Genomic DNA, 17,473 nt, shown 5'->3' with positions numbered 1-17,473 from the left:
CCATTTGTTGGCATTGTTGTATCGCTGCAGCTTCCTGAACGTTTGTAGGTACTGCTGCATTCGAACGTCACAGATGACGTATGTCCTGCATGTAATGAAGCATAGACCTTGTCGGCTAGTGAGAGCAACGATGAAATATTGCGTGTGTCATAAAGCACCACAGCTGTTCTTTACTGCCTCTGGCAACTGTACGCGCCATACATGTTGCAGTGTCATATCTGGCCACTCGCTGTCGTTGACTGAGCATCACAGGTGCCACCAAAATTCTAAAGGTGACATGTCTCCTCTCTTTTCACCATGTAGTGCTTGTTGGCCGACGTAATTGCTCAAAAAGCAACTGTTTAAAATGCGTATAGTTCTGCGTAGTGGGTGGGTGGAGTATTATGTCTGCACTGATAGTTGCTGCTTTACTTTTGAGCACATTAACAGTGATCATAAATTTGGTATCTTCATTTACAGTGCTGTGCTGCTGGGAAGTCAATTTGAGCATTGCAAGCCATAATTCCAGTTTATCAGGAATGATCTGCAGTGAGTGTATCTTGATCTTGTTAGTGTCATTGCCGAATGGCTGTTCCTTGGTGCAATAGAAAAGTTTAAAACAGCATTTTACTGGTTTTCAATGTTGCATCATAAATATTCTGTGTTTCAACAAAGCATAGTGCTGTATGTGTTGTGCGGACGCACCGACTCTGCAGTAGACGATACCGAACGGTGCTGCATTTGTTCTTCTAAAACTTAATTCAGTAGACTGGGTTACCACTTTGGTCACCTACAGCTTATCTCCATCTGCTGAAGAGATACAATGTAGTAGTCAAACCATAACATTTTATTTACTAAAGCTCGAACACCAATGAACTGAAAAACGTAAGTCAATACAAAGAATTCTTATAAAAATCAGAGAGTAAAGCAGATTGTCTGTGCACTCGTCACCACAGAATGATGTTGTTTTTCATTGTGTATTCACAGATGTTCTTCTGGCAACTCCCCCAATAGAAAATACCAGCATGTGACATGATTGGAAGATGATGCCAATTAACACTATTTTATATAATAGAGTTAATTTGCAGTATTTTAGCACTTCGATTGAATCAACAACTTGTTTACCGCAATTGTATTCCAATTTTTTCCATTTTTTATTTCCATTTTTTATTTCCATTCTTTTGTTTTAATTTCCATTCTTTTTTTGTTTTAATTTCCATTCTTTTTTTGTTTTAATTTCCATTCTTTTTTTGTTTTAATTTCCATTCTTTTTTTGTTTTAATTTCCATTTTTTTTGTTTTAATTTCCATTCTTTTTTTGTTTTAATTTCCATTCTTTTTTTGTTTCAATTTCCATTCTTTTTTTAATTCCCATTCTTTTTTTAATTTCCATTCTTTTTTTAATTTCCATTCTTTTTTTATTTCCATTCTTTTTTTTATTTCCATTTTTGCTGTCTGACAATGTAAGTAACATTGTTTTGTTGTGTAATCATTAGTATTATCCTTCTTGTTTCAGGTGTTCTACTACTCAACAGACTTGTTTAAAAACTCAGGACTTACGGAGGAAAGTGCCAAATTTGCTACAATTGGCATTGGTGCCATTATGGTGGGCATGACACTTGTTTCTATACCACTCATGGACCGCACCGGTCGGCGCACACTTCATCTGTATGGCCTGGGAGGAATGTTCATTTTCTCCATATTCATCACCATTTCATTTCTAATAAAGGTTTGTTATGCAATCTCAGTTTTCACAGTTCAGTTACTTGCATATATTTATGATCCTTGACTAGTATAGCAGGATCTTTGTAAGTAGTGAAGTAAGTAACTTAATGCATAAATCAGATGAATTAGGTATCCTATTGTTGTCTTACACTGATCAACCACAACATTGTGACCACTGCCCACCACAAGATTGAAAGACACATGGTAGTGTTGCAGGCACATAATGTTTCAAGAAAAGTTTATAAGCATAACAGAGATGAATGGGAAGTCATTCTAGCAATGATATGGGTCTCATATGGATATGGAGAAATGTACTGACATAATTGAATGTAATTAGGGGCAGATTGTCGTAGCCTGGTGTCTGGGAACAAGTGATGAAGTATGTTCTCTGTTAGCATGCTTCTGTCATGAGCATTAATGAAAAGTAGTTGACAGACAATGAAACTGCAAATAGACAACAAGATGTTGGTTGTTTATGCCTCATCACTGAGCATGGAGGTAGGAGGCTTACCCCTCAGTAGAGAAGGATAAGTGATTGTCTGTTGCAGATCTGATGATGGAATACATTGCTGGTACAGGCACAAGTGTTTCAGAGAACACTATTGAGCACATATTGTTGAACATGGGACTCTGTAACACACAACCCCTACATGTTCCAGTGTAGGGCCAACGTCGTCCACAATTACCACTGCAGTGGAAACAGGATCATAGAGATTGGATCGATGAAAACATGTTGCCTGAATAGTGTTTCTTGTTACATCTGATCGATGGTCTTGTCTGGACATACAGACCAACGGGGCAGTATCATGCTGTTGTGGACATTCACCTGAGCTTCCATGGGATCTGTGATAGGAATCAAAGGCACCATTACAGCAGTGGACTTAATTATTGTGGACCTCCTGCAGCCACTCACACTTGATGTCTTACCTGAGGTCAATGGCATTTTTCATCAGGGGAACTGGTCATATTACCAAGCCAGAATTGTGATTTGAGAACCATCATACTGAACTCATGTTGATGTATTTCCCACCAAATTCATGTGATCTGAGTCAAATGGAAAACATCTGGGATGTTGTTGGGCACCAGCTCTGCATACACAAACCACCGGCTCACAATTTGTGGGAATTGCATGATATGTGGTGCCACATACCTCTAGAAACCTACCAATGTCTTCTTGAATTCATGCCATGCAGAATCGCTGCTGTATTTTGTTCCCAACAGTTGGTCATAATGTTTTGGCTTATCGATGTAATTATTGGCACTGTACATTTGCAGCTATATTAATAAGTAAATAATAAACTGAATATTGATAAATGACATGAGAAGAGACATTAATTCATCATGCACAGGTGACATTGATGGGAAGAAAGACACACAAGGAAAGTTACTGACTAATGTCAGTCAGCTAAGAATCCTGAGAACATACACATATAACATCTGTTGCAAAATAGGTTAATATTACTGCTGAACTACCTTAGAAGAACTACTATGTTGTTGGAAACACAACTTCTCAGGTGTACAGCAGGGTTTGAGGATATACTTCAATTTATAAGTTAAGAGTGATAGCAGAAAAGACTGACGGTATTATATTCCATATCTCAGCTGCAGTTGGATTACACAAAAACGTGTGTGCATTTTGTTGTTCTAAGAGGAAAGGAAAGGAAGGAAGAGAATACAGTATGTCTGTGAGATGAAGCAATGAATAATGCTTACATGCACTAAACATGCCTAGTAAAATTCTTATTCAATCTCATAATTCTTTATCCACTGTCTTACTTGCTTTTATCTCCAGATCCATTTTTGGATCATTATGTGCGTACTTTGTATTTAAGGTACATGTTCAAAAGCAAGTAACTTCTGCAAGCACTTGCTGATGTTTTACATTAGAACAGAGGCTTTTGAAACTTACGTCCCACAAGTAATTTCAGCAAGTTAATTTTGGAAATTCTTTGCAAGTACGTGCAGTGTTTCCATTAGAGTCATGAGATGGGCATGTGGAATATTACAACGTCATGCTTAAAAAATCAGAGCAGGTGACACTGTTGTTGTGGTTGTTGTTGTTATTATTAAACAATGTGAAACCTAGGGTGAAATAGAGATAATATTATGGAAAGGATAGATTATAACTCACCATGTAGCAGAGATATTGAGTCACAGACAAGCACGACGAAAAAACTACTAAACCTGTCAGCTTTCCTACATGCCACCCCCCCCCCCCCCCCCACACACACACACACATAGCTCACAGACACATGACCACTGTCTCCGGCTGCAGTGGCCAGACTGCAGGCAACTGTGCATGATGGTAGAAAGTAGTAGTCTGGGTGGTGGTGATAACGAGGAGGCTGGGACAGGGAGGTGGAGGTGGAGGTGGAGCAGGGTACTGCTGAGGGATGTAAAGTGATGTTTGTGGGAGCATACCGGGGCGGGGGGGGGGGGGGCAGAGAGAGAGAGAGAGAGAGAGAGAGAGAGAGAGAGAGAGAGAGAGAGGTGTAACATGATTCAACTGCTTGGCTTAGCTACTTAAATCAGAATCCATAAGTTGTGTTAGCTACAATGCAAAGTGATTCATTAGGAAGACTGTGTACTTGTATTCCAAAACACAATGATTCAAATTGCTGCTTAAATTGAGATTATCCATGATTTTCTTAGCTGCTATGGGGAAATGCTTTGGGGTTCCCTTGAGGACAGCATGATCTAAGGCCTACCTCAATCTGAACTTGGATTCCATGACATTATCATTGATGGGGTAGTAAACTCTAATCTTCCTTGCTTCTTATGAATTGTACACTTCAAAACTTTGGCACCTACAACATTTATAGGCTGCTAACTGGTATTCATTGGGACTCAGGATTTTTGTAGTTTTGTGAAGACTTGATTGTTTAGTTGCACAGTGAGTTTGTCTCAAATCACAAATTCAGTATCAGCTCCATTTTAGTCTTCCTTTTATGGTGATGTTGGTAAAGAGCTAACCTTTAGTTTACTGATTTGTCAGTCGACCAATGGCATGTTAATTGTTTCCTTTATAGAGCAATTTGTGTGCAACTCTGATGGTGTCATGTACTTTTATTCAGTGCCATTTCCTCTTCCTTCTAGGATTCATCTAATTTTTGTGGTGAAAGTAATAACCTCAGAATCAACTGTGGCACAGTGTGACTGTACTTGCATCACAAGCATCAGAGAAATTTCCTTTTAGTGGAAAGCTCTATGCTCTATGCAGTTCAGACCCAGCACACTTTTCTGGATTTCAATCTATTAAAAGTTCACTTGGTTTTGGCAGTCTTGTCACCTACTGTTTGATGTAGGCTCTAGTTTAGTCTTGTTCATCATATCAGTAAAGCTTATATAATTTCCTTACTTCTTGGGAAATAGAGAAACATTTATTATACCAGAAATTTTTTTTCATCTTCATGTTTCATCTCAGGCCCTAGTCATGTGGGGCCATTCAAGTCCTGCAGGGTGCCGAGTATGGCTGTCCTGAGCCCATCAGTTGCATGTCTGACAACAGTCAGAGGATCCAAATCAACATGAGCATCAATAATGTTGAATGATTAACCACAGTCTTCATAAGCTTTTATCTTGCTGCTGTCAAATTCTGACACATGCTGGTAGACATTTCGCTTTCTTACATGGCATGGCCTAACATGGCCTTGCAGACAACCAACATCTAAATGAAATTTTTGAATGAGAGACCCACTCTGCTACATTTCTTTACATACTGAATGTAGATGCTGTTACTCCTATGTGTTTTATACAGTTGTGCTGAAATGTTAATCATTAACATATTCAAGCGTGTCAGTTTTCCATTTTTTCCTTATGTCTCATGACGTCAGGATGACAGCTTATTGTGTTATGTCACAAATATGGCTGCATAATGTGTAAATATACACGACAGCCATGCCTACATGCAGTCCTCCATGAAGGCATAATGTCAGTATGGGCATTTACAGGACACACACACACACACACACACACACACACACACACACACACAAAAATCATCTTCCCTATCATAATCGACCAAGCAGAAGCTCTCCGGATGCAACATGCACAATATTTTCATGCAACTGTGGAAGTGCATGCCTGCAAATCAGAAGCTTGTTTGCTTATGGAGTGCTTTATATGCTTGATACTTTTAAACCAGGAGATCATTTGGATATAGCAAATATAAATTAGATCTTGTGGCTGGTGTAAACATACAGTCTGATTACTTAGAATTACGAGAGGTTTCTAGAATAAATTCGGGGAAACTGTGTGTCATATTCCTGAGATCACATTTTTTTCCTTAAAATGTGGTATTTTAAAAGAGAGCCATAGTTTTAAAGATGTGTACAAAATAGGTCTAAACTGAGAGACTGGTTTGGTTATGTAGTCATTTTCCTTGTCCATGTCTGCAGGATTTATCTTCTTAGTGAATTTACTATTTTTGGTAGGAAATGTCAGCACTTCTGATGGCATCAAATTACAAGTAATTTGGGCAAGACACTAAATTCCTCATCTGTTTCAACTAGAGATCATCACGTGCTCTGCTGTCACTACATCTCTTATAACCAGCCAGCAAAATTCTGAAAGTATCTTAGTGTTTGCCAATTATAGCATGAAGGCTAAGTAGTGGGTTCATCACCAAGTGTGAACATAGGGGAATAAAAATCTAATAAGACAATGCAGGAGGGTTGTGGGGAGCTAAGGACAGCACATTATGATTTGCCTGTACTTGTTGTTAATGTGCTGTTGAGTCAAAGGAGCATGAGTAAATGAAGAAAGCACATGACAGCATATGGGTGACAATAATCTATGATACTGAAAACTAAAATATGCTCATGTGCTACCTCTATTCAGTGGTGGAGAGAAGATGAAGTTGCTCTTACATGTCATATGAGGATTATGCTCAAACATCACATATCTTTCTGCAGCAATGTAAAGACTCACTTATGTGCTGCTTTTAATGAACTGTTTTCAGTTAAACAATCTTCAATTTACTGTGTTTTATATGTTGACAAAAGAGTGAGTCTTCTCTTAAATTAAGACTTGCCCATAACATTTGGTAATGACCTAAATACAATATGTATGTATTTTTTGCAAGTTGCTTTGCATTGTGGCCAATTTGGAAAATTTTCTTTATTTCTTTGTTGCACCCTGTAAATGATGGCTTCAGTCCTATGCATCCTTAAAACTAATTACCTGTTCTGTTGCATTCAGGAAAGGACTATTTACATTTTCCGCTACCAAAATTTTGTGTACCTCACTGTGCTTCTTCCAAATGTAGTATTTATCAACCCCCCCCCCGATCACGATCAATCTTCAACATTATACATTATACTCATACATTTTGCCTGTTGGAAGAACAAAAATGCTTTTCAGTGACTAAGTAGTCCATACAGGCAAAAATACACAGTAGAATTTTTGGTATTTTAGTTTTACCATTACATGGAATAAATACATTTACATTAGTGATTATTAAAAATTTGGCTATGGAAATGTTTGCATGCTGTGATCACTAAATTGATATCTTATACAAAATACCATATTGTGTCTCCAATAGCATACTAACATTGCAAGATTGTAATGAAATGCTAAAAATAGTTCTGTGATATGGTGAGCTATGCTGTATGCAGTGCAGTCCTGACCTCTGATCTTAGAGTGGGGTGTTATTCCACAAGCACACAGCTGTATTGATACTTGTTGAATTTTGAAGGCCATTGAAAATGAGGATTATGTGAACTGTGTTGCTACAACCATTGATGTAGTGGACATGTTTCAGAGCTTGGCATGCTGTCATCTACAAAAATGTTAGTGTTCTATAAAACATGCAGCATGCAGTGAATCTCTCAGACTTATTGGAAGGACACTGTTACAGATTATGACTCTTCAGATCAGCAAATACTTTTTCCAATTTTGAGGTATCCATTTACCATGAACTTTACAGAATACAAATAATGAGACTTGATGAAACATAGGAGTTGTGGGTGGTGTGATAGATGTCTTCTAGAGTTCTGCCTTGGTCCTTTTTCTGACACCAATCAATCTTCCATCCTCCTTTCATACCTTACCAGTTACTGGTTATTGTCTGTCTCACCACTTAGCACTGTGCAACACGGTTACATGATTATTCATCATCAAGATAAAAAATATTGCAACATGATACCAATTAGAGGTTAGCAAGGTGACACTAACTAATTGCTCTTATGTGTATATTTCATTCATGAATTTGAGGAGAATTTTAGAGTATGAAAAGAAAAGCAACTATCGACTTTAAAATTTATTTCTAACTGAAATGATTCTGCAGGTTCAACAAATGAAGAACTAAGAATATGGTGCATGCCTTTTATTGACCCAGAGAGACTGAGTGCTGTAACTTATGATGAAATTTTCCAGGCATATCAGTTGTTTGTAAATCTTCTCTGGTACCCAGCATCACCTGATGTGATTAAAAGTACCCCTCCAAGTCTGTCAATGAAATATTGGGCAATGGAGGAGATGTAAACAAATCTATAGCCGTTAAGTCAATTCGAGGAAGAAAACATGGAAGTGAAAGTAGAGGAGTGATAGGCTATAGTGGAATCTCAGACATATCATTGATAAGCACACTGATCAGCCAGAACACGAACTCTGACCTATCGATATAAACCCATCCAGGCGATAGCAGCATCACCTGGCAAGGAATGATTGCAACACACACACACACACACACACACACAGCATATAATATCAGTGAGCGAGATGTCCATGTATAGAAAGGAGAAGTCATGTGATCTGAGAGAGTTTGAGTGAGGTCAGATTGTAATGACCCAGAGGCTCGGCACAAATATTTCAGAAACTGCACGACTTGTTTGGTGTTCGGGAGTGATGTGGTCAGTGTCTTCAAAATGTGATGAAACGAAGGTGAAAACACATCCAGACGTCGTGGAGTTGTGCAGCCACCCCTCATTACAGGTGTTGGACATCATGTGTGTGTGTGTGGGGGGGGGGGGGGGGGCAGCACATGTGTGCATGCGCATATGTGGTGCCTAATCCCTCCAGTGACCTACCAAGGCTTCACTGCTTTCATGCCACGATAAGTCGCTACTGTTAACCCTGCTATTAGATAGGTGGTAATAATGTTCTGGCTGATCAGTACAAGACCTGCACACTGATTGTATGGTTCAATCTTTCTGTGAGTAAGTTAAGATAAATGTTTTACTGTCTCAAACATGTACTACCAACTCAGATGGGTTCATCATGTGTACACTTTTATAATGTGAACCCCACTTTTAACAATGTCAATTCAGGCTAATGTTAATAATTTGATGTCATCTTTTCAGTCTTTAAATGCCATGTATGTACTAAACGAGTGATTTTAATGGCCCTCAACTTACATTTCAGTTGCAGCTTTCACATGCATGTATTTGTTTGTTTTGTAATATCACATTGATTTATATTGTATGCACATACATTACAATGCATTCATTCATTTTCTGTTGAAAGTGAATTTTAATATTGTAGCTTTGTGGGATACTTGCACAAAAATTTGTTAGCTAGAATTGTATTTACATTGAAAGTAGTCCTGGAACTTTTTTTAAACCCAGCATGAGATTTTGTTAGTTAAGTCTTAAACTAGTATAAACTGCTTTAGATATGTCAAATTGAAGACTTGAAAATGATGTTAGGAAAATGCCAGTATTTCCATACATACTGACAAAGGTAGTTCACTTATCCCAGAGTGACTAATTCTTGTGCTCTGGTACTGGAATTATTATTAAATCAAATCGACAAAACTGCTACAAATGAAAATGGTAACAATAAAGACAGATTGAAACTATGCAAATCATGGCCATAGGAAGAAGAGGGAGGGAGGGGAAACAAGCACTGCTTCTAAGGCGCGTTACTGTCTATAAGACGTGGTGTGCTGGAGCAGGAGAAAAAGAGGTAAAGAAGGGGGATTGTTTCAAGATGGCTCAAGTTATGAAAGATGCTGCTATACTTTTACTGTTGCAGTCAAAGGTATGGACTGCAACATGACAGTGTGTGCTGCCAGTGTAGGCTGTTTGACCCTCCATTCATTTATGCAGAAAGTTGCTTGCTCACCATTCCACTGTAGAGCTGTACACTCTCTTTTTAGTCTATTTTTATAGTGTCTCCACATCTTCCACTCTTGTTTTAAATCTTTTTCATTTCTAGATAACTACTGCAGTCATCATTTGTATATTTTCTGGATGTTTTAGTCTTTGCCTGTCCCTAAAAGTCTTTTCCTCTAATGCTCATTCCTATGTAATGCTAATCAGTACAGAATGCTGTAGCAGATGTTCCAGGAGCTGATTTCTGCTTTTAGTAAAGATTTTGCTGGACTCATTTCCTTACCTACTGTTCATAACAACTTTGTTTCTTATCTATCCAGTTAATTTTTAATTTCTGTCAATGCCACCATGTTTCAGTTATTTGTTTTTTCTTCTCCAAGTTTCCAGTAGGCTACATTTCATCGCATAAAATGCGGTTTTCCAGTCTACACTTTCAGGAAATTCTTCAATTTCATGTTATTGAGAAGTCTTTGAAGAAACCTTTCTTCAAGTTGCACAGATCTACTTCTGAAATCACCCTACCTTCTGTAAGCTGTGTAGGTGCATTGATATATAACATCGTTAGTACTATTATGTGCAAGGTGTAGCACATGGGAGAGCACATCACTCCAGGTGCTTTCAGTATATTACAAGAGAGGTAACAATGGGTATGGGCTGTGGATGTTAAGTTAAGAGTGCTGATGTATGTTTTGTAACTGAATGTGAATCCCATAAAGTATCCTGGACAGGAGGCAAATAGTGAGTTTAGGTGTGTGGGATACTGGATTTGGTAAATGTATATATCTTCATGTGAGAAGATTCCAGGGGTTTGGATGAAGGGATCCCAAGGGTTTTGAGGATGACTTTAGTTTTATGTTACGTTATGGATTTGTAGGTCTTGCCTCATAATAATAACTGGAATAAGAACTTCTAGAGGTTTAGAATAGATTCTCTGCCACAAATCTCAGAACTAAAAAAGCATGATTAGCAGACAGATTTATTGCATTGGAAGAAGTGATGTGTGCATGTGATTCAGTGAGTAGAAGGTTTCTAGCACACACAGTATATTTAAATCATAATGATAAAGCAACATTGCAAAAACCATTGGAAAATTTGTAATGAGTAAATGAAACATGGAAAGTGAAACTGTTTTACATAATGTTCCACTTTGCATCTAACATTGGAATGCTGCTCAGATTAGGGAGTAAAGCAATGTCTTCTGATGCAAAAATAGTAATATTTACATCATGAGTGTTCTTTGGTGATGAGTTGGTGGAGAGCTTAAGTACAAGTAAGGCTGATGTTGCAAGAGTAGATGGATTGCTTTTGCAGATGAAATGGAGGGATGAGATACAGTAACCATATTAAAGCTCCTCAAAAGTTCAAATGATTTTCCATAATTTACAATTGATTATATGGATAATACAACACTGTGTAACATATAAAGTTGATATTACCAAAATTTATGCCAGTGTGCATGAGACACTGCTGGTGAGATGTGTTGTCAAAGAGTCACTGAGTGTTCAAAATATTGCTACAGATGATGTTGGTGAAATAAAGACTTGCAAATCAAAATTGATATTTTTATGCAGGGAGATTCATTGTCAGCTGGGTATCACTATGAAAATAAAACAAAGAAGAATCTTGGTGACAAAGAAACAAAATAAGAGAAAGGAACAAATGGAAATGCTGTTTGTCATACGTTATCTGAAGTTGGATATTTCATTAACCCTTTTTGGTTTCAAATCAATTGGTATATGTATATATCGTTTTTCAAACTAAAAAGTTCTGACACAGACCAGAGCTATAATACTTCAAAATGCATGCTACTGTTAGCTATAAAATGCTTTTGGACTACAAAAAAGGTAGATATCTGGCTCATCCAGAGATTTTAAGCTGTACTTTCAGGTTAGTATCTTGTTCACATTGCACATGAATGCTTACTTTTTATTTTGTGCATGATGCTTCTTTTGCAGCCCTCCCTTTTTTTGTTATCAGAAAACTTTCCTGATACAATTTGAAGGAGAAGTTGAATTTGCTGACCACTTATGTTTAAAAATTATTTAGCAATGAAGAAATCAATGCATTCTCCAGCATGTTCCTCTGGATGCCTGCATAATTTTTCTTGAGTTTAACTATTTTAACTCTCCTTCACCTGTATCAGGAAAGAAGAACAGGGTACCAACGCCTGATAGGAGTTTTTTGGGTATGTGCAGGAAATGATAGACTGGATGTCGTACCTATCTGTTGTATCAACACTGAGTTTTGTGGTCTTCTTTGCTGTCGGCCCTGGCTCCATACCATGGATGATTACAGCTGAGCTCTTTTCACAAGGACCACGGCCTGCTGCCATGTCCATAGCAGTCTTAATTAATTGGATTGCAAACTTCCTTGTTGGCATAGGCTTCCCCAGCATGCAGGTTAGTTTCTACATACCATATGACATAAGTACACATATGTTTAATACAAAATTATAATATTTAAAAGTGATTGTTGACTGGTCTAATATTTGCTGCATATGGAGTCTGTGTCTTACCTAGGAAAATATTTTCATTTGTTTACAAACTATAATTCTTCATTTCTATAACAAATTATTCAAATGTTGGTAACAGAATATTCTAAAGATGATGTGATAAAAATAAACAGTGTATTCTGTCTGGGGCATAATCTATTGCTGAGAACAACATTTCTGGAAGAAGCTGAAATTTATGTATTTTGATTTGTCTACAGTTGATGAGATAGACTTAAATGATAAATCGGTCAAATGGTGCTTCTACATTATTTACCTATATGTTTGTAGTTCTGTGATTTTTGTTTTTTCAGGTTACTGTAATCAACTAACTTTATCTAAAAACTACTTAGCAAATTTGGGAAAATGTATTAGCAGTCTTAAGAATTTAAATGGAGGTTATAAACTGAAATAACATCATGAAAGAAAAGATTCACATATAGTTCGAAACAATAAACAAAAATGACCATAACTTAGAAGATAAAAGAAGAGCAAAGTTTCATAGTAGTACTGGTTTTTGTAGAGGTATATACAAGTTCAATACATGATATTCAGAAGGTATGTTCCACTGGCAATTAAAAATGATGGAAATGTACTGCAAACTGAGGTTCTGTCTTTAAATCTCCTAATGATTTTGCTTGCATTGATGATAAATTATTAACTGCTTGTTTGTCAACAAGAAAAGTTCTCAAGTATAAGAAAAGAAGATAAAAAGGCAGATGGGATAAGGTCAAAATTATAAGAGGATGGGGAAAGATTTCTCAGCAAAATTCCATAATGAGTCATAGACCTACGGCCAGTAACTACTGCATCCTACATGCTTCTGAATATGCTTACTGTAGTCATGTCTTGGTCAACCTCTACAGTTTTTACCCCCACACTTCCCTCAAATACTAAATTGGTGATCTCTTGATGTCTCAGAATGTGTCGTTTCAACCGATCCCATTCTTTGGTCAAGTTGCGCCACAAATTTCTTTTCTCCCCAGTTCTGTTCAGTAGCTTCTCATTATTTATGTGATCTACCCATCTAATCTTAAACATTCTTCTGTAGCACCACATTTTGCACGTTTCTATTCTCATTTTGTCTAAACTGTTTGTTATCCATGTTTCACTTCCATACATGACTACATTCCAGACAAATACTTCAGAAAAGACTTCCTAACACTTAAATCTATATTCAGTGTTAACAGATTTCTCTTCTTCAGAAATGCTTTTCTTGCCATTGTCAGTCTACATTTTATATCCTCTCTATCTTAGCAATCATCAGGTATTTTACTGTCCACATAGGAAAACTAATCTACTACTTTAAGTGTGTTGTTTCCTAATTCAATTTCGTAGCATCACCTTACTTAATTCGACCACATTCCATTATCCTTGTTTTGCATTTGTTGGTATTCATCTTATACCTACCTTTCAAGACACCGTCCATTCCATTAAACTGCTCATTCAAGTCCTCTGCTTTCCCTGATGGAACTACAATGTCATCGGCAAACATCAAAGTTTTTATTTTTCCCCCCTGAACTTTAATTCCTACTCCACATTTTTCTTAGGTTTTCCTTTACTGCTTGATCAGTGTACAGATTGAATAATGTCGGGGACTGTCTCACTGTCTTCTTAACCACTGCTTTCTGTTCATGCCCCTCGACTCTTATTTCTGCCATCTAATTGCTGGACAAGTTGTAAATGACCTTTCGCTTCCTGTATTTTACCACTGCTACCTTAGAATTTCAAAGAGAGTATTCCAGTCAACATTGTCAAAAGTGTTATCTAAGTCTTCAAATGTTATAAATGTAGGTTTGCCTTTCCTTAACCTATTTTCTAAGATAAGTGGTAGTATCAGTACTTCCTTGCTGTTCCTACATTTCTCCGGAATCCAAACTGATCTTTCCTGAGCTTGGCTTCTATCAGTTTTTCCATTCTTCTGTAAGGAATTTGTGTTAGAATTTTGCAACCATGAGATATTAAACTGATAGTTTGGTAATTTTCGTCCCTGTCAGCACCTGCTTTATTTGGAACTGGGATTATTCCAGTCTTCTTGAGGGCTAAGTTGATAAGCAGATCAAAATCTTTTATTAAATTGCTTAGTGACCATACTGGTACCAAAATGGAAGATGACAGAAATCAAGGGTGACATGTAATTTCATCTCCAGAAACTGTCTTATTGTGGAAGATCAAAATATGGTTCTTCCTTTCCATTACCACATTATTGCCAAAATGACAAATCCTGGGATAAGTGATTGCAGAACAGAAAAGCAACTACTGTCATTTAGTAGTGGAAAGGCATCTGGATCAGATGAGACAAATGTAATATTCGAGAGACATTATGCCAAAGAACTTGCTCTCCCTTCTAGCTGTAGTTTTATCATAGGTCACTGGCGGAACAGGGAGTATCCAGTGAATGGAAAAACTGCAAGTCAGTCCAATTTTCAAGAAGGGCTGTAGGACAAATGTACACTATTATAGGCATATATATCTTGGGAAACTTGTCCTGATCTATCTACTTACATACTCCATGCACCATACATGTATGGTGCATGACTGAGCCTGCCCTGTACCACTACTAGCAATTTCCTTTCCAAATCAACTTGCAAATACAGCAAGGGAAAAAGACTCTCTGTATGCCTCCATAGAGGCCCTAATTTAGAATTGCCCTGCAGTAAGCTTAAAACGCCGGTTCTCAAAATTTTCTCAATAGTGTTCTTCAAAAAGAGTCACCCTGCCTCCAGATATTCCCATTTTAGCATTCCTAAATTCCTGAAAGTTGTTCAAACCTACAAGTGACAAATCTAGCAGCCTGCCACTGAATTGCTCGGATATTGTCCTTCGTTCTGATCGGTTGCGCATCCAAAAAACTCGAGCAATACTCAGGAGTAGGTGACAATAGCATCCTGTATGAGGTCCCTTTTACAGATGAACCACAGTTTCTCAATAAACCAAAGTTGAGCCTTCCCTATCACAGTGCTCATATGGCCATTCCATTTCATATCACTTTGTGAAGTTACGCCCGGATAAGCAAGTGACATGGCTGTGTCAAGCAGAACACCACTAATGGTGTATCTGAACATTACACGTTTGTTTTTGCTACTGTTCTGCATTAAGTTACATTTTTCTATATCTGGAGCTAGCTCTCATTCATCACACAAACTGGAAATTGTGTCTAAATCATCTCGTATTCACCTATAGTTACTTATCAATGACACCTTCCTGTACACCACGGCACCAGCAAACAATCACAGATTGCTGCCCACCCTGTCTGCCAGATCATTCATGCCTCTAGAAGATAGTAGTAGTCCTATCACACTTTCTTGGTGCACTCCTGATGATACCCTTCTCCCTCCTGAACACACGCCATCAAGGACAACATACTGGGTACTTTTACTTAAGAAGTCTTCAAGCCATTTAAAATTCTAAGAACCCACTCCATATGCTTATACCTTTGTTAAAAGCCTGCACTGGGGTACAGCGTCAAGCGCTTTTCGGAAATCTAAGAATAATCTACCTTTTATTCTTCATCTTTAGTTTACAGGATATCATGTGAGAAAAGGGCAAGCTGTGTTTTGCACGAGTGATGCTTTCTAAAACTGTCTTGATTTGTGGACTTAAGTTTTTCACATTATAGGAAATTTACTATATTTTTAAATCAGGACATGTTCAAGAATTCTGCAGCAAACTGATGTTAAGGATATCGGTCTGTAATTTTGATGGTCTATTCTTTTACCCTTCTTACACACAGGACTTGCCTGCACTTTTTTGTGGTCTCATAGGACTTTGAGCGCAGCAAGTGATTCGATAAATTCACCCTAAGTAAGGGGTTCATGCCATAGAGTACTCTTTGTAAAACTGAATTGGGATTCTATCTGGACCTGATGACTTATTTATTTTCTCCTCTTTCTGTTGTTTATCTACACCAGAGAGGATTATTACTGTCATTCATGTGGGTGCGATGATCAAACAATAGCAGAACAGATAATGATACCAGAAGTGCCTCCCACCACATACTGTAGGGTGGCTTGAAGAATATAAAACATAAACATGTGTTCTAAGGTCATGTACTTAATACAGTCATGCACTACTGACTGTAACTTCATACGATGATTGTTGGGCACCAGCCGACTTGATAATACTGGCTGATGTAGTGTCTGTTCTTGATGAATACTAAATGCAAGCTGGTGTTAAACATAATCATGGCTAACACAAAAGTGCACAAAATGATTCTTGGATGGTGACTGAGGGATGGGTGGCGGGATAATGGGGAGGCATGAGCTGGAGAGCAGGACAAGTAGCAGGGTTGGAGTGGAGGAAGATGCTAGTGCTGTCTATCAGAGTGACCACCAAACCCACCAATCAGACTCAATTCAAAACCAACATTGAACCCTGCCTGATTCAGTTTACTCTTCAAACCAACCATATTACTCCCCCACTGCCTCCAAATAACCTATTGTTAACTGTCCAGAATTTCCCAACCTCAAACAATGCATCATCATCATCATTCCCAAATCCCTCAAGATGGTGTGGGCTGTGAAGCAGGCAGTAAAGTGAAGCACATTATCCACAGGGAGAACCAAAACCCACCATCTAAAAATTGACCCTGACATCATAATCCTGCCTGCTGACAAAGGCTTCACCGTTGTGGTAATGAATCGCAATGATGACCTGGCAGAGGAACTCTGCCAGCTGTCCACCTACAAACACTACCACAGTGACCTCATTCCAGAAGCTCAGCAGGATCTTCAGTACTTCCCCAAATCAGGAAGCGCACAGCAGAATCTCTTCCCTGAATCTCTCTCCCCCCTCACCCCCCACTACTCCCTGCAGTATTTTGCATCTATGACTTATTAAACTTATAGTTCAGTAATTTTCACACCTATCAGCACCTACTTTCTTTGGAATTGGGATTATTATATTCTTTTTGAAATATGGGGGTATTTTGCCTGTCTAATACATCTTAATCACCAGATGGTAGAGTTTTGTCTTGGCTGGCTCTCCCAAGGTTGTCAGTAGCTCTAGCAGCATGTTGTCTACTCCTGGGGCCTTGTTTCAACTTAGACCTTTCAGCACTTTGTCTAATCCTTCATGTGGTATCATATTTCCCCTTCTCATCTTCCTCTACAAGATGGCGGCAAGTTTACACGTAACTTTAAACCGCTCTGCAGTTTTTGAGGACTTAATTTCAATCAAGTGTATTGTATGTGACGAAACAGTGCTAAATGGAATTAGAATGTGCGTGT

At 38.0% G+C, this 17,473-nt stretch overlaps 1 protein-coding gene across 2 annotated transcripts in view; it reads left to right on the top strand.

Annotated features, from left to right (window-relative positions):
• Positions 1-17,473, top strand: part of LOC126260852 (glucose transporter type 1) — a 522,947-nt gene that overhangs the window by 378,462 nt on the left and 127,012 nt on the right. The window contains exons 12-13 of one of the 2 annotated variants that reach the window (XM_049958265.1): positions 1,495-1,707; positions 11,932-12,156. In XM_049958265.1, the coding sequence (XP_049814222.1) occupies positions 1,495-1,707; positions 11,932-12,156 (438 nt within the window). The remainder of the gene's footprint in view (positions 1-1,494; positions 1,708-11,931; positions 12,157-17,473) is intronic. The other variant, XM_049958264.1, reaches the window with a different exon arrangement.

The sequence above is a fragment of the Schistocerca nitens genome, chromosome 5 (genome assembly GCF_023898315.1).
Source record: "Schistocerca nitens isolate TAMUIC-IGC-003100 chromosome 5, iqSchNite1.1, whole genome shotgun sequence".
Taxonomy (NCBI): Eukaryota; Metazoa; Arthropoda; class Insecta; order Orthoptera; family Acrididae; genus Schistocerca; species Schistocerca nitens.
The sequence above is the reverse complement of the archived record's forward strand: the minus strand, read 5'-3'. Positions and strand labels throughout refer to the sequence as shown.